This window comes from Mixophyes fleayi, chromosome 2 (genome assembly GCF_038048845.1).
Source record: "Mixophyes fleayi isolate aMixFle1 chromosome 2, aMixFle1.hap1, whole genome shotgun sequence".
NCBI lineage: Eukaryota > Metazoa > Chordata > Amphibia > Anura > Limnodynastidae > Mixophyes > Mixophyes fleayi.
Genome location: NC_134403.1, coordinates 64118968 through 64144298, shown reverse-complemented (window position 1 = coordinate 64144298; position 25331 = coordinate 64118968). Strand labels below are relative to the sequence as shown.

At 40.7% G+C, this 25331-nt stretch overlaps 1 protein-coding gene across 1 annotated transcript in view; it reads left to right on the top strand.

Moving 5' to 3' along the window:
* The first annotated feature begins 9820 nt into the window (after positions 1-9820).
* The window catches only part of LOC142141047 (aquaporin-2-like), a 34734-nt gene continuing 19223 nt past the window's right edge, over positions 9821-25331 (top strand). The window contains exon 1 of the mRNA XM_075199132.1: positions 9821-10243. Within this exon, the coding sequence (XP_075055233.1) occupies positions 9884-10243 (360 nt within the window). The 5' untranslated portion in view covers positions 9821-9883. The remainder of the gene's footprint in view (positions 10244-25331) is intronic.

Below are 25331 nucleotides of genomic sequence, written 5' to 3'. Positions count from 1 at the left end.
TAAGCATGAGCCATGTCTAACACCATTCTCTGATATAATTTATGAACTACCAGTTGTTCCACAATCTGTTCCCCTTTTTGCCACCTGATACAACAAATCATGATGTATGTGAGGATGCAAAGCATACTACCAGTTTCTACTGACTTTCAATTAACTACATTTATATTTTCTCAGATATCAGTCCTTTCTCCAATCTGTGGTCCTATCAGGATCTCTGGGTGCAGCCCATCTTTGTGAGGTGGATGAGATAATGCTTCTGTGAGCAGGTGGCCACTCATTGCATCTGGATAGCTAGGATTACTCACAAACAAGTTAAGATTTATATTCTCAATTTGTCATAGTTCTGTTCATAAGCAGAACTCAAATAAAATTAAGATTTTTGCGACCTGCTCATTATTCTTTAGGCCAGCCCACTCACTTATCTGTTTTCACAAAGGTTGTTAAGAGGCCTTGACATCATGACTCACAACCATCTTCTGTACAAAATTACTAACCCATATACAGCTTGGCACGTGTGGAGGCATTTCAAGCCACCTCTTTTATGATTTCCAGGTCTTGGTAATGTTTCCTCCGGTGTCTTTGATTGCCAATTGGTATTGGTGCACCTTGGTGTCCTCCCACTGAGCGGCTGATGCCTGTTTACTGACCTGGAAGGCAAGTAGACCTGAACTGGCATTCAGGAATGGAAGCCTGCACTTTCTCCAGGGAGAGATACATATGCCCCAGGTTTCTGTCATCTGTGTTTTAAAACTCCAGGGAGAGTGAGTTTGTTTGGGAAAGTAAGTTTCCAAACAACGGTCCAGCTTAAGCGGTAAGCCGGAGAAAGGGTCCCTGGGGTCATGAATGGAAAGAGAAGTGCAGGCTCCATTCATAAGGCCCATTTTGGGTATTCCAACCTGCTAACCAGTTGCTGGATAATTAGAAGTTGCACCTGTGTGGTGTAGATAAAAGGCTGTGAGGCTGTTCCCTCAATCTCTTACTACCTGGGGAACAGGTCAGAGGCCTGCTGAGAGACACTGCCATTGTTACCTGTGAGTTCTATTATTTTGTGTGTGTGTGGCATTTGGTCCTTTCACTTTACAGATGGAATTCCTTATTGTATTGTGTTAGAGCCAGAACAGGCTAGGAATTTTGTTTATGTTTTGTTTATTTTGGAGCTGCTCAATAAAAATAGCTGGGGCTACTTAAACTAAGGCACTGGACTGGTGTGATATTGTTTGACTGATACTTTGGAAGTGCAGACGTTTACCCTAGGAAATGGCGCCCCTAACCTTATCATGTGGCACAATATATGTATCAAGTACATCTCTTTTTTCTGGTATATGTGTTACTGTTTGTATGAAGGCGTTAATAATGATGATTTGGATGTATCCAGTGTGGACTGTATTCTTACTTTTTTCATAAGGTACCAAATATTAATTTGCTTTGGACAACTTCTTGGTAACCACGTGCCCTTTTCTCACAGTAGCCTACTGTACATTTCTAAAATACACTGTTAAATACATTAGCAACCTTGAAATGATTGCTTAGGATCTATGTCTCAGTGTGTAGTGATAGAAAGTCCAATGCTAGGCAACTGGGCTAACGCCCAGCACACAGAATCACTCATACACCTGTATATGCATGACGTGTATTTTACATAAATGATTACAAGTAAATGATTATTCAAGACGTTGTGCAATGTGAAATTATTAGGTGCTAGGCAACCAGAATTATTTATTCATATTACCTATTAATTTACCTATACATAAATATGCATGATGTGTATTATATATCATTTACATGAAGTAAGTAAACAATAGAAACTTGAAAAAATACAATGAATAGTTGATTCAAACTAAAATAAAAGGCCAATGACTAATTACAGCTAACCAAAACACTAGTAGAGGGAAAAGCATACAGGGATACTACAGATCAAACAACTGGTCCATGAAATTTCTTTTTTTAAGATTTTAATGTATTCCCATTTTGTGGCCAACTCTCCATCAGACCCTTTTTCTTTAAAACATAGTTACCGCGGGGTGCGGCAGATAGCGTCATTTTGTGACACAATGAGGCAAAAGTGTCATTTTGATGCAAGGGCGAGCTCAAAATGATGCAATTCAATGCGAATCGCATCTTGGAGACTCCCCTACTGCCCACTTCACTAGGAAGTAGGCAGGATTTGGGAGAATGAACTGTTCTCCCGGGAGACCTACCCGGAAATCAGGAGTGCCCCAGAAATTCCGGGAGAGTGGGCAAGTATAATTTAAACTATTAATAAACCATTTGTTTACAAATTCTACAGCAATCACGCCATTGCAATATAATCATGAGTCATCCCATACAAACATACAAGGAAATGTAATTTATCTCTAGACAGAACTGTCAGGACATACATTAAATGCTGCTAATATTATCTCAAACATTATGTTTGATCTTGGTCACATCACTGGTGTGGAGGCAGCCATGTCATTTTCCATTATGTGATTATGGTTTGGAACCTCCCAGATAAGAATATTGCAAATGTATAGAAATAAAATAGGAACTAGGAAGTGTTTATCATCAAACTGACAATAACACCTGAGAAAATAATGTTATTTAAATTATCCTCTACTCTGCTCACTCTTGTTATGTTAGCTGTGCCATTTGTCACTAGATTGTAAATTTTCACAAATATAGTCCTTTCTATCCTTTGTTTTCACATCTGCACTTACTTTGCCTACCTTGTATGTTCCTGTCTTATGTATGCTCTATTTTCTCCACTGTCTGGTGCTGCGGTGCACTGGAGCGCCTTACAAATGAATGATGCTACTATTACTACTACTAATGATAGACTGCCTTATGGCGAGGGGTGTGGGGATTAGGCACACAATACATTGCCACAGTATTCATCGGTTGCCAAGATCATAGCTGTCATTACCTTGATTTACTTATATGAACGTGCCATAATCCTGACCAGGGGACTCATATTTATTTATTGGGAGGGAAGGCTGAAAAATCATTCCCCCTCAGTGGAAACTTCATCCAACCCCAAGGTAAAAGGTACTGCCCCAGACTTGCAGCGGAGGTGGCCCCTAAGAACCATGTATTTAAATATGGAATGTATATAAATAATATTTATATGTTCTATTAGTGACGTGTAAGAAATATGTAAAACACAGTTCAGATAGGCCCATAGTAGCTCTTCCCACACATGTACGTATATATAATACTTATACTTGATGCAGATTTGGTTGCCCAAAACATGTCTTGACAATGCAATTGAAAGTCCACATTCTGAGAAATTATAAGGACAGATTTTGAACATGGCAAATAATACATGTATAAATGGAGATATGATGGAAGATGATTTATGCTATGTGATGGAGTTAGAGAACCATAAAGTATGGATAATTATTTCTTGAACTGAATCAGAGAAAGCAAATGCACTGGTGGTAGTTTTACAAAATCCTTCATTAAGGCAACAGTGGACAACTACGGACAGCGGCATTAGTGGACATTTAAAAAATGATGAGAGGGCACAATGTTAAATGGTGCAAGTAATGACGGCATTGTCCTTGGAGTGAGGTACATCTGTGCCATAATACTGCCCTTCTGAATCAAACCGTGGACTAGTAAATATTTATGTTTGAGGGAGGGTGAAAAAAATCATTGTCTCTGTGGTAAGCTTCGTCCAACCGCGGGATAAAGGGGACTGCCCGAGACTTGTAGCAGAGGCGGTCGCCAAGAAGAGGTGTACTCCCTCTGATGCCAGGGCAACCAGGATGCCTCACGCAGCCGCTACGTCTCGGCTAGTGACAAGCAGCCAGGGCGCGCGTCTTTAATTAAAATTATTGCTGCCTCTTGAGTGGACTTGGGGGGAAGGGGGGGGGTGTTCTTGACCCCATTTCTGCTATCTCTGTACTACTGGTTCCTGCTCATATGCTTTACTATGTTAGGTCCTGGGGGCATCCGAGTACCTGTGAGTGCATCCAACTCTTCAGGAAAGGCGGGTGCTTTAGGTGAAGACCTATCCTGCTAGTTCTAAAAGCTTATGACAGTTACTAGGAAGCCGTAACATTGTAAAGAATGAAATCCTGAGACCAGTGCTGTAATAGCAATCTGACCTTCCACTGTTTGGTTTTGCTATTAGTTGTTAGCTGACGTACATTACTCTTTCCGCCACCATTTTTGTTTAAATAAAAACTGTGACCTTTTGCCAAAATTACATTGGTGTCCGTGTGGTTATTTATTTATTCAAGTACAGTAATAATAAGTCTGAACATGTAAAGGAGGTTTGGGTGCAGCGAAAGGTAGATATCAGCCATATGCTGTTTATTATTTTTTAAATTGAATTGAATCAGAGAAAGCAAATGCAATGATGGCAAACTTACAAAATCCTTCATTATGACAGCTCGCTGCAGACTTTGGCCAAAATTGGTGGAAATGGGGGTTGTTGTAAAGGGATCATTAGAAAATAGACTGGAAATGACTGGAAATTAATGTCAATACTATAAATAGTAATATAGGAGCAAAAGCAGCTCGAAATGACATTATTTTACATATTTTCCACAATTTTTCATTAAATCCAGATCCAAGACCAAAACCTTTTGTGTTTGTTCGATAAAACCAGTAGCAAAGCTGAAACACGAACTTGGTTTACAACCGACAATGGTTTTAAACCGGAAACACGAGCGCACATCTCTACTTTAAAGTCCTGCCCACTCACACATTAAGGGCATGAATCATGTTCTGATGTATGCCCATTTTCTTGCTGTATCTTGCGTGAAATAGCACTACACATGCTCAAAAATGGTCTTTACACTAATGAGCTCAATTGCATCGATTCATTTCTGAATGAAAATAACACTTATAATAACCTACAACTTGAAGGGCAGAACAGGGGTGGGAAGGGTGGACTAACATAGGCAATGTACAGTAAAGGGGTTCAATGGGTGTACCAGCGCTTATTATTCAAGTAAAGGGTTTCTCTTAATTACTCTTGTTTAAGCCGTATCATTTGCACCAACTACAGGTCAGGTGTAAGTGCCAACTGATAGTGATGACTGGCACATCATAGTGTGATTGGAAAAGTACACTTATGCATGCCACTAGCTAACACAGAACATGTGTATGCAAGTAAGATAGACCATAAAAACGCATTGTATGTTCAGTACGTGTTAAAAGCATCTTAGGTCTTAGTTTATGAATTTAAAGGGAAAAAAATATATACATATATATATTTTTTTAAATGCAACCATATTTTCATGAATGATTAAACTGTTTAGAGTAGAGATGCTCGGGCTTGGTATTCTGAAAACCGAGCCCACTGGAACTTAGGAGATCCGAGTAGGCTCGGTACTTTCATGCGTCTTCAGATCTGAATTGAGGCAAAACGCTATCGTTGCGTTGTCGGATCTCGCAGGTTTTGGATTCCATAAGTACCACTAGGGGAGGATTTGGAATTTAAAGTGACCCTGGAATTTTTTTTTAAAGTGGCCTCATGTAGGCAGGACCAAATAAATGGTAGGCGGAGCCAATATTGGGCTGCTTTAGCACACCATTAGCCCTAGCCACATCGGTTTTAGGCAAGGCAAATGCAATGGTAGGCGAAGTCCGCCTGTCACAGTTGGTGGAGCTAACAAGTAGGCGGAGCATTGCCCATGTAGGCAGAGCAAACACAAGTAGGCAGAGTCAGCACACCAGTGGGTGGATTACACACATTGGTTATGTGAGTGGAGCAGATTAATCCAACAGCATTGGGTTCCCAGAGTTAGCATTAATTTAATAGTAGTTGGGTCTCCCACCTGTTCAAAGTCTCTCTAACAGTATAAATGTTAATAAAACAAACAAAGAAAACAACACTTCTGCAAAGCTGTATGTAAAACTTTAGGGTGTTCCAACCATGGTGGTGTGTGCCCTACACCCCAAAAAGAGGTTCCACCCTCCCATGTCCTCTATTCCGCCCAATCTCCTCTTCTTGGGGATGGGGGATTTTAAAGATTGAAAACGACATACTTTTAAATAAAACTGTGATTACTTCTACACACTAGCATGAAGAACTAAAAAAAAAAATGTTTTTTTTTAGAATTAAACAAAAATACTCCCATGGATGCGCCATACAAATTGTTCTGCAAGGTTTATACTGTTCTGCATTATAATTTGGACAGTATTAGTGATACAGAAATGCTGGGAAAAGTATTGAATGGCAGAGGTATATGTCCCAGGCTTTCTACCTTGTGTTTATTAAAACCCCAGGAAGATTGTTTGTGTGTGTGGAAAAAGGTTCCCACACACACAGTGTGTTTCTCAACTGTAGGAAAAACTGATAAGGGTCCCTGGGGTTATGAATGGAGAGAGAGGGTCTTAATTCATCATGCCCATTCCAAGTCTTCTAGGCCTCCAACCTAACTGTAGGCTGATTTGCAACTGCACCTCTGTGTGGGAGTTTAAAAAGCAGTCAGGATGCAGTCTCTCAGACCTGGGGAGGAGGTTTTATGCCTCCTGAGAGACTCTGCAATTACCTCTAGTTGTGTGTGGTACACAAGAACCTTCATAGGAGAGATGGTCTTCCTGTATGTTTATTGTTCCTAGTAACAGCCATACAATGCAGAGAGCATTCAAGTGAACGACATACAATGCAGTGGGCATTCCTGTGATCACTATACTGTCCCCTGTTTAATGTGTGCATCCAGTCTGTCTGTCCCTGTATGCAGGGACAATCTAGGCTGCAGCCTAGGGTGTAAGATTTTAGGGGTGCAAAAGTGTGTCAGGTAGAGTCATAAACTGAAATTCACTTTAAAATATAAGAACTCTTCCTTCGGCAGGTGACTGATGATAAATGGGTAGAATACAGCGAGAGGTGCAGGCCCCCCTCAGTAACGCTCATCACAACCCCCTTTCACTATACATATGTATCTGTTTTTACTTAAATAAAATGAGTGATAAAGATCAATGTGACCCTTTTAAAAAGCCAAGTGGAGCTGAGTTTCAAAAACACGCAAATATAAATATTGGTGGGGGGTGAAGGAAACTTTGAATAAAGGACAAATTTGTTTTCGCCTACCACTTATTAGACTGCCATGGAAGATAAGAGGAACTACGAGAGTATTAGCCTAGGGTGACCTGAACTCCTAATCAGGCCTTGTCTGTATGAGTGCGCCCACTTTGTCTGTCCCTGTATGTGTGTGTGCCCAGTGCGTCTGTCCCTGTATGTGTGTACGCCCAGTGCATCTGTCCCTGTGTGTGTGTGTGCACCCAGTTCGTCTGCTCCTGTGTGTGTGTGTGTGTGTGTGCGCGCCCAGTGCGTCTGTCCCTGTATGTGTGTGCGCCCAGTGCGTCTGTCCCTGTATGTGTGTGCGCCCAGTGCGTCTGTCCCTGTGTGTGTGTGCGCCCAGTGCGTCTGTCCCTGTGTGTGTGTGCGCCCAGTGCGTCTGTCCCTGTGTGTGTGTGCGCCCAGTGCGTCTGCTCCTGTGTGTGTGTGTGTGTGCCCAGTGCGTCTGCTCCTGTGTGTGTGTGTGTGTGCGCGCCCAGTGCGTCTGCTCCTGTGTGTGTGTATGCGCCCAGTGCGTCTGCACCTGTATGTGTGTGCGCCCAGTGCGTCTGCTCCTGTGTGTGTGCCCAGTGTGTCTGTGTATGTGCACGCCCAGTGTATGTACCTGTCGATTTGGAAAATTAAATTACCATAAGATATCCAGGGACACAATTAATTTACAAGCTGTATAGTATATTACAATTTTTACAAATATTAATATGTGGGGTTTTTAGCAGCTATTGCTATGACACAATAATCTCTGTAATTTTGATATAAGAAAACTTAATACCCATTATTAAAAAAAAAAAAAGACAACAGTATAATTTATGTATTTTATGTTACTCTTTACATTAGCACATTAGTCTGTTGCCTGTTGTTCCTACCTTAACCTGATCCTGATTCTGTGGTGCCCCTGACATCCGTCTGGGTGGATTTCATCCCTGCCTGATGAAGTCTTGTGAAAGCCTCTGCAGCCCCCACTCCACTCAGCAACAAGCAGCCTCGCACTTTGCTGCATGCATCTCTCCACTCACTGGAATGCCCCCTGGCAAGGAAGCCGGCAGCGTATCCCAAATAGGATACAAGCTCGCAACACCCCCCCTGAGGGCCACAGGTGGGGTTCAGAGGGCCATCTGTTCCCCACCAATGTACTAGATCCATAGAAATTGGATGGTGGGGGACCAAAACATTTATGGTAAAAATGCTAGTTGGACAGCCCTGGCCTATATATTGAAGTACAGGACGTATTTCCCTCCTACAGTGCCACCAGCCCCTGCTTTTTGTCCCCCCAATTTTGCCAGTACCAGCCTAGGCGGCAGCACTAAAGTGATTTGGTTTTGTTTTTGGGTTCACGTTTTTTTTTTAAAAAGTATTTCTTTGACGGACTTACACGCTGTAGCGTATGATATGCTTAAAGATTATCATACGCTTTTACCATAGGATACGCTTTAATCATATCTCACTAAAATGTCTGCATTTTTTGCATTCAGTGTGGTTCTGAATAGAGAGTAAACTATGGGGCCAATTTACAGCTACATTTTGTGTCCAGCTCTACATAAGCCCCTTAATGTTGGGTAGTGCTTTATGTCACCTAGGACTTAATTTAGTGATTGTTGCACCCACATACTTGTAAACGTATGGCTGCAAAATTACACTTTTTAATAATACAGCATATAAATTCTCTTTGGTATTGAAGATAAATAAATAGTGGCTTGCTTCCCTCCCTCAAATGAAAAAGCAGCATCAGTTCTACAGACTACCTCTGGGTCTAGACCAGCAGACCCGTAGCACATCTGGCCTGCACATGATTACCACGACCTGCAATTGGCCCATTACCTCCGTGGCTAGACCAGAACACCCGTACTATACCTGGCCTGCGCAGCAAGTGGGCCATCACCTCCAGGTCTCCAGCACCTGTACCATACCTAGCCTGCGCACATGTGGCCCAACATTAACTCCGAGGCTAGACCAGCACAGCGGGACCATACCACGATTTGCGCACCAAGTGGCCCATTACCTCTGGGGCTAGACCGGCACACCCATACCAAACCTGGCCTGTGCATGATTACCACAGTCTGCGCATCAAGTGACCCATTACCTCCGGGGCTCCAGCACATGTATCATACCTGGCCTGTGCACCATGTGGCCCAACATTACCTCCGGGGCTATACCAGCACACCAGGACCATACCACGACTTGCGCACCAAGTGGCCCATAATACCTCTGCGGCTAGACCAGCACACCCATACTAGTATGCCACAAAATTAAAATTTTCCCATTTCAGTAAATTAGGCACATATGTACATCCAATCTGCACTCCCAAACACCAGGATCCTCCTAACTCTTTCTATTGGAAACTGCAATTGCACCTACACAGATGCCACCATGTTAACCTACAAAGGCTGAAAGATGGATGTGCATCTTTAAATGTGCATAGTGGACAATTAGTGGTATAGTTCAACAATTTTCCATAAAACTGAGCATACTTGCACAAAAGAGTATCTGCACTGTGGATTTGCACTTTTTGTCCATACAGTCATATGGGTTTAGTCTAGATCTGTTTGGAGATGATAGAATTGAACCAGCTACTTCTGGCCCGGAATATTAATTTCTGTCTCACGGGCAGAGCAGCTGGTAATTTATTTTACCTATAGCACTATAGGAGGAGTCACTGCAGCAGCCTGGAGCTGGAAAGTTTTGTACCTGTGATGGAAGGAAGCTATTATCTGAGAACTGGGTTCCACCCCTTGTAACACTGCAATCTTCCTGCCTGGTATATAATTTGTTGCAGTGTTTATGCACATATCATTCATTTAGATCAAGAGAAGGCAAACATTTTAAAAGGAACTGCCAGGTTATCTTCTCCTGTTCATACGTTAACAATTGACAATGAAGGAGATGTGCACTGGGCCCTTCACAAGGGCATTTGCAGCAGAACTTTTGGGCACTTTGATATTTGTCTTTTTTGGCCTGGGCTCCACCATGAGTTGGCCATCAGCGCTACCAACTGTACTGCAGATCTCCCTCACCTTTGGCCTGGGCATAGGAACACTTGTCCAGGCAGTGGGGCACATCAGTGGTGCCCATCTCAATCCAGCTGTGACTGTGGCTTTCCTGGTGTCATCTCAGATCTCCCTCCTCCGTGCTGTTTGTTATGTCTGTGCCCAGCTGTTGGGAGCAGTGATCGGAGCTGCCCTACTATATGAGTTCACACCTGAAGCAGTTCATGGCACCTTTGGTGTTAATGGGGTAAGTTGCCAACAATAAATAGCGTATGAAATTACGAAAGTTAGAGGAGTGGGGATACGGACAGAAAGTAAGATACTTAAGTAAGATATGTCATTTAATGTTACAATATAATATGTATGTAAAATATTTTTATGGACATTATACTGTATCCAGGGACAAATAATGGTTCGGTAGGCCCCCTGAAGTATGGTTCCACAGATAAATGCACTATTTTGTTTTTACATGTTGGTTTAAGAAACCAGGGGCTAGATTTACTAAGCTGTGGGTTTGAAAAAGTGGAGATGTTGCCTATAGCAACCAATCAGATTCTAGGTATTATTTATTTAGTACATTCTACAAAATGACAGCTAGAATCTGATTGGTTGCTATAGGCAACATCTCCACTTTCCCAAACCCGCAGTTTAGTAAATCTAGCCCCGGGTATCTGGTGCATTTGTTATATACACATAGATGTTTTAAGTGAAAAATAGCATTCATTAACGAATACAGATTTTTTTCCTATCAAGATATACAAATTACACGTTACAATCTAAAGCTAAATAACATATGTAAACTAGAACGTATATAAACTATATGGCAGTTTAAAAAAAAAATCTCTCTCCACCTTTGAATATTCTCAGTTTAAACAAAAATGGGACTTTTCCTTTGTAGCTGTGCAAATATATTTTTAGTCTAGTTAATAAACTGAAACTGTGTCTTTCCTCTGATGTGTGTCGAGAGATTTAAAGTAATGTGATTTGCTTGTACTTCATAACTTAATGTTGGGGAAAATATTGTTAGACTATGAAGAAATAATAAAAAAGATACACAATAAATGATGAAACAGAGACATTGCCAAGAGCTGAATCTGATTATATCGCAGAGTTTTCTAAGACAACATAATTAAATCCTTTGTTGCCGCACAGTCTGCAAAGTGTATTGTTAAATGTTAAAGTAGAATGTCAAATCTTTAAAAGCCTTTTACTGAAAAATCATCCAGCACTAAAAAAGTGGTTACATATGGAAGGACCAATATTATTCAAACTGATTCGTTAAGGAAGATTCTCAATTAGATTAATTAAACTTTTAAACATGGAGGAGTCCAAACTGTTGACATGTTCACTCTCCCAGACTGTTTGTTATCCTGGATTACAAACTAGTCCGTTATACATAAATCAATTATAGTTCAGTGACTAATAATTGGAAATACTTCCCATACATCACTTATGACTTTAATGCATGCTTATCCCTCATCCCATTGAGTGCCTTTGTTGTCTAATAATAATAATTGAGATACTTCACACAATTAAGCCATATGAAAGAAGTGAGCTGTCATAATCAGAAGGATGTTACTGAGTATGTAAAGATCATTATCATTTGCCATGTTTAGCTGTAATTGGGGGAATTCAGTGCGATGCTTCCTGTGTTTCAGGTGAAATTCCAGGTGAGTATTCTGATCTCATTCACGATGTTGCATATGTCACATGTAATATATTAATTATAGAGACTAATGGGCTGATTCCTAGTTTTCAATTATACCTTTGGCTTTAGTTTTTTTTTAACAACTCCCAATGATTATCACAACTTTCTTGAACTATTGGTTAGAATTGGCCTAACAATGACCTTTGAAATCGTATAGCTGATTTTCAGCTATAGACTACAGATGTGTCCAGGCATTTTCATATCAATTCAAATAATTTTTTATATGATATAAATAAGATTGTGCTTTTCTGCAATAGTATGGATATTTTATTAGATAACACTTCTGAGAGGTATTTCAGAGATCCTGAACTGTGTTAGCCAGTGTGGATATGTTACACATTTATAGACAGATTTATATAGTATATTAAACATTACACAAGAGTCGGACAAGAGCTGAACATTCTACCTGAAAACAAAGTTACATGAGGACAAGATTCAACAATCACCTGTAACTCCATATTGCGCGCCTGAGTTTTTCTTCTCTCCCTGACTGCATACTTCACACTCAAGAAGTCTAGGTCTGTTTTTCGATCTGTCAGTTTATTCCCCTGCAACATCCCCTCTGTTAATCACTCTGCTGTACTAATTGCCCAGCCACTCCCTCCCCCTGCAACAGCTGATTCAGCGTCTTTCAACACTGTATTATCAAGCCTGTTCAAGGCTCTGTCTGCCATCAGAAGCATGAAGAGTTGAAACTGGAGTTTGAACTGGATTTGGACTGACTTTGGCCCACTCTCCTAATTCATGGCTCTGCTTTTCCTTACTACTCTATATTCAACACTTCCACCCATTCCCCCCACATGGCTCCCCACATCATTGCTCCATACTACATTCCAAAGCCTATCCCCTCTATCTGCTGTCACTCCCCTCTCCACCATATATCACCCTGTCTTCCCAGGAAATACAATCCCTCTAAATTCCTATGCTCCCTCTCTCCCATTGCCTGTTGTCACCTTGCTCACCTCTTCAGCCTCTCTCTCTCCACTGGTATCTTCCCCTTGGCCTTCAAGCATGCTCTCATCTTCCCTATTCTCAAGAAATCCTCCATTGACCCACCATGTCTCTCCATCTATCGCCCTGTATCTCTTCTTCCCCTTGCTTCTAAAATTCTTGAATGACTTGTCTTCAATCATCTGACCCACTTTCTCTCTTTCCCCGCTCTTCTTGACCCTCTCAAGTCTGACATCCGTCCCCTTCGCTCAACTGAAACTGCACTCACTAAAGTAATAAACAACTTACGGTCAGCTAAGTCTAAAGGCCACTTCTCCGTTCTTGAACTCCTTGAGCTCTCTGCTACTTTTGTCACTCTTGATCATTATCTTCTCCTCACCTCCCTTCACTCCCTAGGTCTTCGCAAATCAGCTCTCTCCTGGTTTGTCTCCTACCTCTCTGGCCATTACTTTAGTGTCTCTACTTCTGACTATTTCTCCCCCCCTCTTTCTCTTTCTATTGAAGTCCACCAAAGCTCTGTCCTTGGACCTCTACTCTTCTTTCTCAGCACCACCTCTATCGGTGAACTAGTTCAATCATTTTGCCTCCATTACCACCTCTACGCTGATAACAAGATAATCTATCTTTCCCCCCTGACCAGTCTCGCTCCTTCCCCTCCCAAGTATCTAGCTGTCTCACTGCTGTCACTATCTGGTTATCACAATGCTTCCTCAAACTCAACATCTTCAAATCCGAATTTCATTATCATTCCTCCTGCCAATGTTGCTATTCCTCCCAATAATATTCCTCTTGGTCAATAACATAACTCTCCTGTCACCCAAGTTCGCTGCCATAGAGTTACCTTTGACACTGTCCTCAGCTTAACTCCTTATATCCAGACTATCACCAAATTCTGCCACAGCTGCCTTATCAATAAAATCCATCCCTCTCAGGAAACAACCAAATTCCTGGTACATTCACTCATTTCTCATTCTGACTATTGCAACCTCCTTCTCACTGGCCTACCTGTCTCTCATCATCCCTTCATTGACTGCTTTTCCATGTCAGATTCAGTTCAAGTTGCTTACCCTCACTTACAAAACCCTTACCAAGACGTCTTCCTCATACATCTCTAACCATGTCTCTAAGTACATACTCACCCGGCTACCCCGCTCTGCCTCTGACTTCTGCCTTAATTCACGTCTCATTACATCCTCCCATGCTCACCTCCAAGACTTCTCCTGTGCTGCCCAATCTTTGGAACTCCCTACCCTGCCTTACTTGACTACCCCCCAACCTACAATCCTTCAAATGCTCACTCAAAACTCACTGCTTCAAAGCTTATCTATCCTACTACCTCCTGACCATCTTTTACATCACTTCCTCTTCCTCCGCCCATCATCTCCATTTTATCCCAGTTGGCCTTAATATCTCTCAACACACCACCCTTTAGATCATAAAGATTCTCTCTACCTTTGTTCTCATGTAAGTCTACTGTCTTAGTCCCTCGTATGTCCTGTCATGCCTTTTGCTGCATTCTCTGTGAGTTCCCATAGCATTACTCATACTTATCTGTGCTACCTATGTGTCTTACCTTATCTATTTCTTACTTGCTCACTGTATCCGGCACCACAGAATCTGAGGCTCCTTATAAATAAATAATTAAATAAATAATAACTATGATGGCTATTTCTTAAGCTAACTGGCAGGGAACTGTGAATGGTTCTCCATCATGTTCCATTTCCTTATATTTTACATACTGTAGGTCGATGCTTTTTTGCCATAACTTCAAGCGTGACATATAGCATAAAGTTGTTCTGTAATATTACAGTCTGTTTGTCTCCCTTTAAATGGCCTATGTATGGCTAAACTTGTTTACCATATGGATAAATATAATGATTATATTTGAAAACTTGTGGATTTGGTTCATTATCTTCATATAAATACTGCTGGAAATATTGATTTGCATGTTACTGCTGCTTGTATTATTCATGGCCATAGACTAATGTTATTGCAGTCTGTTTACACCCAACTCTTAATTACTGTATTTCAAAACTAATGATCTGTTGGACCATCTGCAATCTGGTTATTGTGCTTCTCACTGGACAGAGACAGCTATCTCTGTAGTGGCAGAAAACATCCACTCGGCTGTATCCATGGCTATTTCTTAATTCTCATGTTGACATATCAGCTGATTTTGACAGCGTTTTTCACTCTATGCTTGTTCAGTTTTTTCATCCTCTGGGGTTTTGTAATAAGACAGCTACATGGTTATTAATTCAATTTTTATTTCTCAGATTCAGTAAATGACACATTCTTTATCTATACCTATATTTGGTGGTATACCTCAAGATTCCCTGTTAGATCCTGAGCTATTCTTCCTATATACGGTTTAACTGTGGCTTCTTATTAGATTGTGTGGCTTCAATTAATACTTTTAAGCAAATGATACATTAAAATACCTGGCTGTGTAGCGCCTACGGAAAGTTTCTTACCTGATCACGATCGGTCCACCTACCATTCACACTGAATCCTCACATAGCTCCCCTCACAATGCTTCGGGTTAGGTGGAAGAGTACAACAATTTATTCAAGTGAAATAATACAGGAGGGAAAGAAGAAAGTTTTCGAAGTGATGGGCAAGAGTAGAGATTTCTGTCTTGGCCTGGGTGCTGGGCTGCAGTTATTCGCGGCAGGGAAGTCTCCCGCCCGAATATCTTGCTCACAGATTCACTGGTGAGAGCCTCACTAAGAGAAAGACAAAACCCAACAGAGAACACTCACCGTGTAGTCACTGTCTACTGTTGATGGTCATCTGGAACTCCCAGGAATGGCTTCTAGTAGAAGGGGCGACACACAACAACCCTCCGACAGAGCTGTCTACTGAGCTAGTATATACTAACCAATTTAGTGGTAACTACAACAACAACAGCAGCATTATGGTCCAAACAATGCTCTATGTGACCGGTATGCTGCGCAACATTAATTTTAGGGAGCAAATGGGAACCAGGTTGGGCGTGGTCTCTTAGTGTCAAGGACTAAACTCCTACTGATGCCAGGCCTATGGCCTAAGTTGCCTCCACAGATTCGCTGTCACCATGCCCGTGGAGCACTGCCGGAAGGGAGAACTTACCTGCGTTGGATCGCTGGTTGTATGAGTGGAATCCTCTTCTTCTTGTTTCCCTCTTCATGGGCTCCACATCAGGGAGATACCATTCTACATCTGTATCAAAAATCATTCAGAAGTGATATGGCTGGATAGTTTTTTCTTTGGGTTCAATTCATTTCCAGACTTTCATTACATTTTTTCGAAAACTGATTTTGCTGGCTAAAGGCATGCTCTGGTGCAAAAAAATACCTTTTCAGTTTCCCAGGCAATATGGTGGAGATTACCATTCTCAAGATTTTGAATTGATAAATTGATTCAAATAACTAAAAAAAAGTACACTAACTACCGAAGTATTATTAGAGATAAAACACTACTCCAAAGTAGCAATTGATTTCTTTTAACCCTTACAATACACACTTCTCAAGTTTTCAAAGGACCAGCAATACTCTCATATACTAATGATTTGTTTTATGATACACATCTCATGTGCATCATTTTATGTTACTAGGTTTTCCTTGTGCTGCTATGTTGTACCATCTGTTCCCTTATGACTGTTAAACTGCTGTGGGGTCTTTGTTTGTTGCTTTTTGTCATTACATATGTACATTTGTTGTTTCTGAGAATTGTGTAGTTCTTTGTAATGTTAATGTTTTGTGACATTCCCATGTACTAAATATAAATGTACATATTAAGAACTTATTAAATAAATGTATAACCTACTGTAACTGCGATCTAAAAATGTTCTTATTCTTTTTTTCTGTGCTAAAACACACTGTTAGGTACACACTGAAGAATGTTCCAACTGATGTGTTATCTACAACGATTTTACTAACGACTGAAGCTCCGTTCAATCGTGTGATTCATGTATACACACTGATGTGTACATTCATGTGTACACACTGATTTACCTTCAGATCTGTCCTCTTCATCTGGTCCTCTAGTCGTTTAGAGAATAACAGCATAATAATCACTCATTCATTCCTGTCACACTGATTAAAACTGCCTTGTTATAGCCGGTCATAGTCATAATCATGGCTTACTAAAAACGATAGTACTTACAACACGACTCGAGGATCCCGAAATTCTGATGCCAGGCATGCTGACATTGAAGACTGTTTGAAAAACTGAAGTGGAACCATTTCGACGCATGAAGATCCCGGCTTCCAGAATGACGTCAGTTTGCACGGCAACAGTGTGATTGCGGCTGTTAAATGGGTGAGCAAGGACGCGCGTGCTGTGCAATGCACACGACTCAGTAAAAGCATTGTCCAGCACCTTATCACCCCTTTACCAGCCGTAATTTTTGGGATCCTTGAGTCGTGGCATCTACTGTCATTTTTCAGTAAGCCGTAATTTAGTACCCAACCCGTTATAGCTATCCATATGTCCTTACAATTCCATTAGCTTTTGTGACTCTGAAACAAATTTTCAGTCTCACAACGAACAAACAAACTATTCTATCTACAGCACTCTCTACATTTAAGTCACTGGGACATGTTCATTACCGGCATCGGCTGAAAAGACCATGACTATGCAAACCTATATAGATCCTGATCGTGAGTGCATACACACTACATGATCGGAAAGTGATATGGAACGAGATTATTAAACAGTATGACAAACCAAATTAAACGACAATCGGCACTTTGGAACAATTGTTCATCTTGTGATTATACACACTAACGTGATATGTGGTTGAATGGTCGTTTATCGGGTGATTGGCCCGATAATCAGCTGAAAAACCTCCAGTGTGTTCCTAGCCTTAGTAGATATAAACCAGACAGATATGAATACAAAAGATATTATTTATTATATAGTGTAAATAGTATAAACTTATTCAGTGCCATAACTGTGAATTGCTTTGTTTTGCAATATTCCTTAGGCATACCTGGACTATGTCCATTTCCTGTTGGATGTAGTTCAGCTATGCCTGAGTTAGGTGGATTTTGCTATCCAGAGTGATTTACTGGAGCTATGGAAAGAGAAAAATAACACATATAAGTTTCCTTCTATGTAAGTTGTAGTGTCATTCAATATTCACAAAGACTACTACGTAAACATCATTATGCATCTTGTTGAAATTGGATCTTTTACATGTTTGCACTGGGGGCATGGTACAAGGGAATTAATAGCGACTGTGACATTCCATATTTGTCATTAATAGGCCTATGGCCTATGGTCTACACATACTATAACACAAATATATTTTACACATCAAAAAGCATCAAGCCAAAAGCTGATATGCTTCACAATTATTTTGGGTGACTAACTTGAAATTATTCATGAAACATTTTTTGTTATACATATTATTTGCATAAACATATATAGACATTTAGGTTTGACAACATTCAGTCATCTAAAAGTTAGAGTGTCATGTTTATGTAATTCATTTGTTGTTGTTAATCAATTATTGTGTTATTTTTTCACACTCTACACATTGACCATATATAATGCCAGAGACCTATCTTAAAGAATACCATATTTTCATTCTTAAGGGGGTGGGCATCATATTTGCACATTGTAGTTATATTGGGTGAGGTCAGAAATAATAAGTCTAACACATTGTCCATCTTTTAAATTAATGTTGCCAGCAAACAAAGAGTATGAAGGTGTCATGTCCTAGGGGAATTAGGAGTAGCTTCTTGTACATACAGCTCTAAACAGATAGAAAATCACCATTGGCTATAACTGCCATAGAATGTTATACTAATTAGACTACAGGGAAAACATATGTATCATTTAACATACTGTCACATGCATACTTACGGCGTCTATTCCACCGCCGAATTTGGGCAGCCTCCTCCTCAGATTTCTCCATCGTCCTGTAATTGTATGATAGAGTGCCCGACCCCAACTATGGAAATTGTCCAGGGCATATGCCCTGAGTTTTTACTACATTTTGCACAGGCACAGGTGACCTGTAGTGCTTGTCCATGCAGCATGTCAGGATGAGGAGCTGAACCTATCAGCTTGCATGCTTACAACTAATGAGATATTTCAATAATTGCTATGCTGATTGGCTGTGCAATGGTAAGAGGGCTGTCCTTTTGAACGTAATTAGGCTGCCGAGCTTCCTCGGATCCCTTAAGTAAAATGGCCTATATACAAACATTGCTATCACGTTACAGAACTCTATGTGGTGTGCACGCGTAACGTTCTTACACACCATAATCTGCTGCAAATTTTGGCCAAGTAACACCGACAATCACGTTTACTCATACTGTATATAAAGTCACATAGGCAAGCCACAACTTGGTATGCTGCAGAATGGCAAAAGCAAAAATATAAACAAAAGCTTGGTATTCTTACACAGAAAATATCTGTGCAGCCACATGAGGAGCACACTGGCTCCAGCCGTACCCTGACACAGAAACATCAGCCAAAGAGTGATATGGGAGGACATCACCGAGTAAGTCAAACTGATGAAAAAGAGGTGGGTATTACATAAAAATTATTATATTACTGACATGTGATTGGGATGTATGCATATAAACTTTATTATTATAGTCCAATCTATGTTCTCAAGCAACAATAACGCAATCAAAATGTTATTATTTTCAACACTAATATGTTCTACTGCAACAAAGGGAAATATTTAGTTGGCAACCTGCAAAGAGGACATATGTGTGACAAAATAATAGTATAAAGTTTGATTTAACTTACATGGTTTGAAGTGTCTTTTCCCACAGCAGGCTGACAGGGAGTGCTGTAGTCAGAGCAAACAAGAGCAGCTGAGAGAACTCCCTTTTAAAGGGAAGGTGGGACTGTCACCTGTCCATCAGGATATGGCTGTGGGAGGAGTGTCACGTATAAAAACCTGATGCTTGAGAAGTTGGCTGGTGGCTAGAGAGCTGCTCTCTCTTTATTTAGTGTTTAGGGTCACAAAAAACTTTGTGGAATAATTATATTGCCGAGTACTTTTACCATCCTGACATTAAAACAAAGTAAAAAGGCAAGAAGTTGTTCACATGTGTTTCCCCAGAAGTGTGTTTTTTCCAAACTACTTGACAAAAATTGTTTTAATATTTTTATTATATTGTTTTAACAGGTGGCAGGACTTGAAAGACAAATTGAGGGATGACCATTGTTATGCAAGTAAGATCGACGGCGGCCCATCTACAACTGTTGAAATTTCACCTGTAGATCGGACGGCGGTGGCCTGCTTTCATATGAAACAGATAAAAGGTGTTGGAGTAGTGGGCAGTGATGCAGGTTCCCCTACTGCAACACCATATCAAGAGTCAGGTAATTATAATTACTATTTTATATTTGAGAAATACAATTGAATTTTTGAATAGTGTATAAATGCTTGACATTAAAAGTATCTGCTTCATCTATGAGCACAGAAAGTGATATATCTGTAGTTGCTACATTTGATTAAAATTGGGTTTTCATTTTAGTAATGCCTAGCCTCACTAACAATTGCAATCTATATAAAGTATGTTAAGGTTCAGGTTGGGTGCTTGATTTTTAAATTAGTGTCTTTTAGATGAGGACCAACCATCCACCTTAGTGGCAGAGGAGGAGACACAGGAGGAGGAAGAGGAGGAGGAGGAGGAAGAGGGCCAAACAGAGATAGCAACATCCTCTCCTACTGTAAAGGTCTATCCACAGCACCAAGCTCCTGAAGGAGCTCTAAGCAGTCTCACTATTGAGAATCAAAAGATCATGATGGTACTCCTCCAATTAACTAACAGCAGTAGAATCTCATGTGCAAGCAAATAACAGCCACATAAATGCAATTTTTGCAGTGGGAGTTGGTGCCAGCAATACAAGCAAATGCCAATGCATAGCTTCCACTCCTCGATAAAACTGTCCCCAGAGCCCTAGGACCTGGCCACCCCATTTGGCTCCCATGTGTCTGAGCCTGATGGAGCAGAGGCTTCAACACCTGCCTCTGTTCCTTCATCTGTCAGTGCTCAGGCAACACATAGCCAGGTGCGGAAGCCAGCATCAAACAATGGCCCTGGGGGCAAAAGAAGAAACAAAACAAAGTAAAAATGTTATTTATTCTGTAATGCTTATTTTCGAATTTTAATTTGTTTCAATGAATGACTTTCTTTATTTTTTTGTTTGGAAAAACAAATATATATATTATATTCTTAATAAATTGCTTAATGATTTTGACCAACTCTGCTGTCCTTGATTAGTTAATAATCCATTACATAGTGAATACAGAGTCCAAGTTCTTATTTTAAATATGTTAGATCACATTTTCTGTGGTAAAACAAGATATGCTGCAGAATTATTTGTGTTTATTTAATAAAAATAAATAGTTACACCACCATTTTTAAAAGGTAACATGTATGCTCCATTTTCACACAGAATGTATTCTATGGCCATACATACCTCTTGAGAGCAGCCACTATACATGTTTTCATAATTATAATATGATGTGGGATGGTAAATGTTATCAAGTGCCAATAAATATGTTGAGGTATAGAATTTTATTTTAAAGAAAAAAACACTTACAGGAAAATATATGTGGAGGACATACTCCTGGAACCGCAGTTGCTCCTGGGAGTGGATGTATTCCTCACCATCATCAGCCTCTTCCTCAGCCACCTCCTCGTCCATTGGCAACCCACTCCTAATGGTGATATTATGAAAGATTGTACATGGAATAATAATTTTACACACTACATCTGGAACATACATGAGGGCTTCTCTGGACTGGTCAAGTAAACGGAATCGGGCATTTAAAAGCCCAAACAACGATCAATGACTGATCTGGTGGAGGTATGCACAGCATTATATACAACTTCTTGTTCTGTGGCTGAATGTAATATAGGAGTGAGGAGACAAGGGTGGAAAGGGTACACGCTGTCTCCTTTAAAAAAAATACAAAATATTCAACAAAGATTAACAAACCTATGTTGAATATGTAGAATGACAAAGTTGAAAAACCATGCATACATGTCCATATTAACATGTTTTAAACATTGTGTTATACACATTTACATTTCGAATTAAAGACAAGGAGCATTATGGCACATATATGAGGGAGTATTTGGCTACAAATACTGACATGAAACAAAAAGCACTGTGGCTAAGTGGTTAGCACTTCTGCCTCACAGCACTGGGGTCATGAGTTCAATTCCCGACCATGGCCTTATCTGTGTGGAGTTTGTATGTTCTCCCTGTGTTTGCGTGGGTTTCCTCGGGTGCTCCGGTTTCCTCCCACACTCCAAAAACATACTAGTAGGTTAATTGGCTGCTATCAAAATTGACTCTAGTCTCTCTTTCTCTGTGTGTGTGTATGTTAGAGAATTTAGACTGTAAGCTCCAATGGGGCAGGGACTGATATGAATGACGTTCTCTGTACAGCGCTGCGGAATCAGTGGCGCTATATAAATAAATGATGATGATGATGATAAAAAAATGTCAAAAAAAGTACATATTACTAATATTCTTACCCAATAGCCACACTTCGCCACCTTGCCTCTGTGATAATGACCGCTATATGAGGGATTGCCTCATGACAAAAGAGTCATTAGCACTTCTTGGAAAATCAACACAAATGCTGCAGATAAAGAGAGAGGCATCACATATAGCGTGTACATTTATGGAATGAAAAAGCTTCCTATTCCTAAATATTTCTGCATTTTCCCCATGGGGTATCAGGGCTACCATTTACTACTCCTATGGGCTGTAGAAAAATTACAATATTTTTTCACTGTTTTACCTGCAAAAGGGCTGCCTCATCCAGTGGCCTAGTAATTAATTGATTGATGCGGGACAGAAACGCCAGCAACACGAACTTCCGCACTCATCTGAAGACTATGTGAGAAATTCCTGGCCACGACACCAACTATAGTCTGGAAGGACCCCAAAATGTAACACTGCCAACAATTTTGTGTCAGTGGTGCTATTGTATATGTAGATGTACATATGCTGATAGGTGCAGAGTTTCCATGATGACATGAGGTGTTAGCCTGAAACGGTGTATCACCTCTGCAACTGGAATCCCAATAAAGCTTACATTTGACATACGCTCCCTGGGCTAGTGATGTCTTTGGAGTTGCTGCCGTGAGAGGCAACGAGGGGAGGACTCAGAACAGAACAAGCTCTTCTCTTTTCTTGATGTGTAGATAACACAAAGAAATGTGAAGAAAGCACATATAAAAACATCATGGTAACACCCAAAACATATTTTAAAAACGTAACTTTTCACTAAAATGCTAGAAAACTTAAAAATGTTGCAATAATATTTTTTTTGTGCCTGACATTATATTATAGACAATATAATATCTGGCACATTCGTATTGCCTTTTTTTTAAATAAGTTACACATACAACAAACCTAAATGCATGTTTATAAGGTATTGGTTGGATCTATATACCAAAAATAAATAAATATTTGGACTTGCTGAACATTTTAATTAAGTTAGAATAACAGAGGACAGGAATTGGCCCGATGGTTTATACTGTATGTGCCAAGGTTGTGGTGAAGAAGAAAAACTTGAGCCCTGCATGAGCTGATATTACTAGGTCTGTTAGTTATAGTTAGCCAGCCAATCAGTAAAGATTTTGGGGAATGTACTGAACTGGGAAGGTTTCTAAGGAGATACATAGTCTAGTTTATCTCTTCATTGCCTGCAACCCTGCCCAGGTTGCCCTTCCACATGGCCAGGGTGTTTATGATATATTTTATTTCCAAGTCTTAGCCTTCATCTTTTGGTGGGGATGGAGGCTCACAGTGTGAGGAGCATGGTTTGTATTTCCTTGGTTCCCTTGCAGGGTCAAGTGTGCTGGTTACTTCTGTGGTGCTAAGCCATTGGGAGTCACGGGGTTGGCTCGATATCAGCAGCCTCACGCTCGATGTACAGTGTTGACATGTGGGATATGGGGGAACCTCATGCCTCGGGTGAGCTGGCACGCTGTGTTGGCTGTTGGGAAAGACAGGAACCATTAAGCGTAAGGGATAGTGGCTTTCTTGGTTGTGGACTGGATGAGTGGAAGACGAGCCCTACAGCAGTGAGTTTCAGAGGTTGGACAACTTTTTGGCTTTGGCCTGTCCTTTGGTAACCTGGCCTTCTGTCCAGTGTCTACCATACTGTTTAAATTCCATGATTGTGGGCATGTGCATACAGTCTAGTGGAACTATGCACAGGAAGGGTGGCGTAGGTAAGGAGGCCTACTGTTGCATGTGCTGACAGAATATTGGTTGGTCAATTATTTAGAGACCAGGTCCAAGAACCATTTGAATTTCATGAAGTATAGGTACCCGCCCTGACCAGTTTCTGTACTGTCTAGGTCGTTTGTGGTGACTTGGAGGGAGGTTCATAGTGTGCGGAACATGGCTTCTAGTGTCTGTGTTACTGGGTTTAGCGGGCAGGGAACTCCTCAGATGTTGGGTTGGAGGAGTTCCAGGGGTGGCTTTGCACACGAATAGCGTAAAGTGTATATACATATGTACATGAGGGAGTGTCTTTGCTCCTAGGATTGAGTTGCAACTTGCTTGGTCTATAAATCTTGCACAAACCCCCTGACCCTGCCCAGGGTTTTTGTTGTGCCTCAGCCTCCTTTGGTGATTTAGAGGGAAGTTTCTGGTGTGAGGAGCATATTTTCCTCTATTACCAGGTTGAGCGAGCAAGTGACTCCCCAGGAGGCAGGTAAGAGGAGGCGAAGGTTCGGGTCGGCAACTGCATTAAAAGGTGAGGTGGTGTAGGCGAGGAGGCCTACACAAGCTATGTCACTTTATTGGATTTGTCGGTTAATGTTTTAGGCCCATTATGTTGGTTTGATTTACAGGGCATGGGTGTTTTTTATTTATTTCAAATAAAGTTATTTTTCAAATGAGGTGTGTATTTTATTTACATTTGTCTTGGTGCAATAAGGGTCCCAGCTGGCCCTGGCTGCTAGGGCATGCTGGTGCTTGTATTACTACAAACTGTTAATGGCAGCCTGGGACCTTTAGCGCACCATGGACAAAATGGTGTTTTTAACATTAAATATTTTCTATTGCCCCACACCCACCACCTAGGGGTGTTATAAGAGCCCTAATACTTTCAACACCGTGATGGGTATCCCTAGGGGGACCCCATCTCCCTAGGAAAGGCAGCCTTGTGCTTTCCTTTTCATGGTCGATGATTGTGTAAAATGAAGTTACATCACATGTGAGAAGGATAAACCCCTCCTCACACTTGATATCTTTAAGGACTTCTAACGTATGGCTAGTATCCCTCAAATAGCTCTTCTGTTGGATAACAAGTGGTTGTAAAAAATGGTCTATGTAACTGAATAGATTATAGAGCGAGTCTATCCCAGACATAATGGGTCTCCCTGGTGGGTTGGTACGGGATTTGTGCACTTTGGGGAGATGGTAGATGACTGGCAACCCAGGATTCTTAATTTTTAAGAAATCCAGTTCTCTTTTATTTAGTATCCCCTCCTGGGATGCATTCTTGAGTAATGTCTCCAAATCCTTCTGGTATTTTACAAGGGAATCCTAAGATTTTATATTTATTTTGCTCCTTGCTGCTCTTGAGTTCACATTTGGAATTCAAGGGCCTTATTTTGTGTTAGGAGTACATCTGGCTAACGATGCAAATTTATACCTTGGTAAGCCAAGTTGCAAAGCAAAGGGA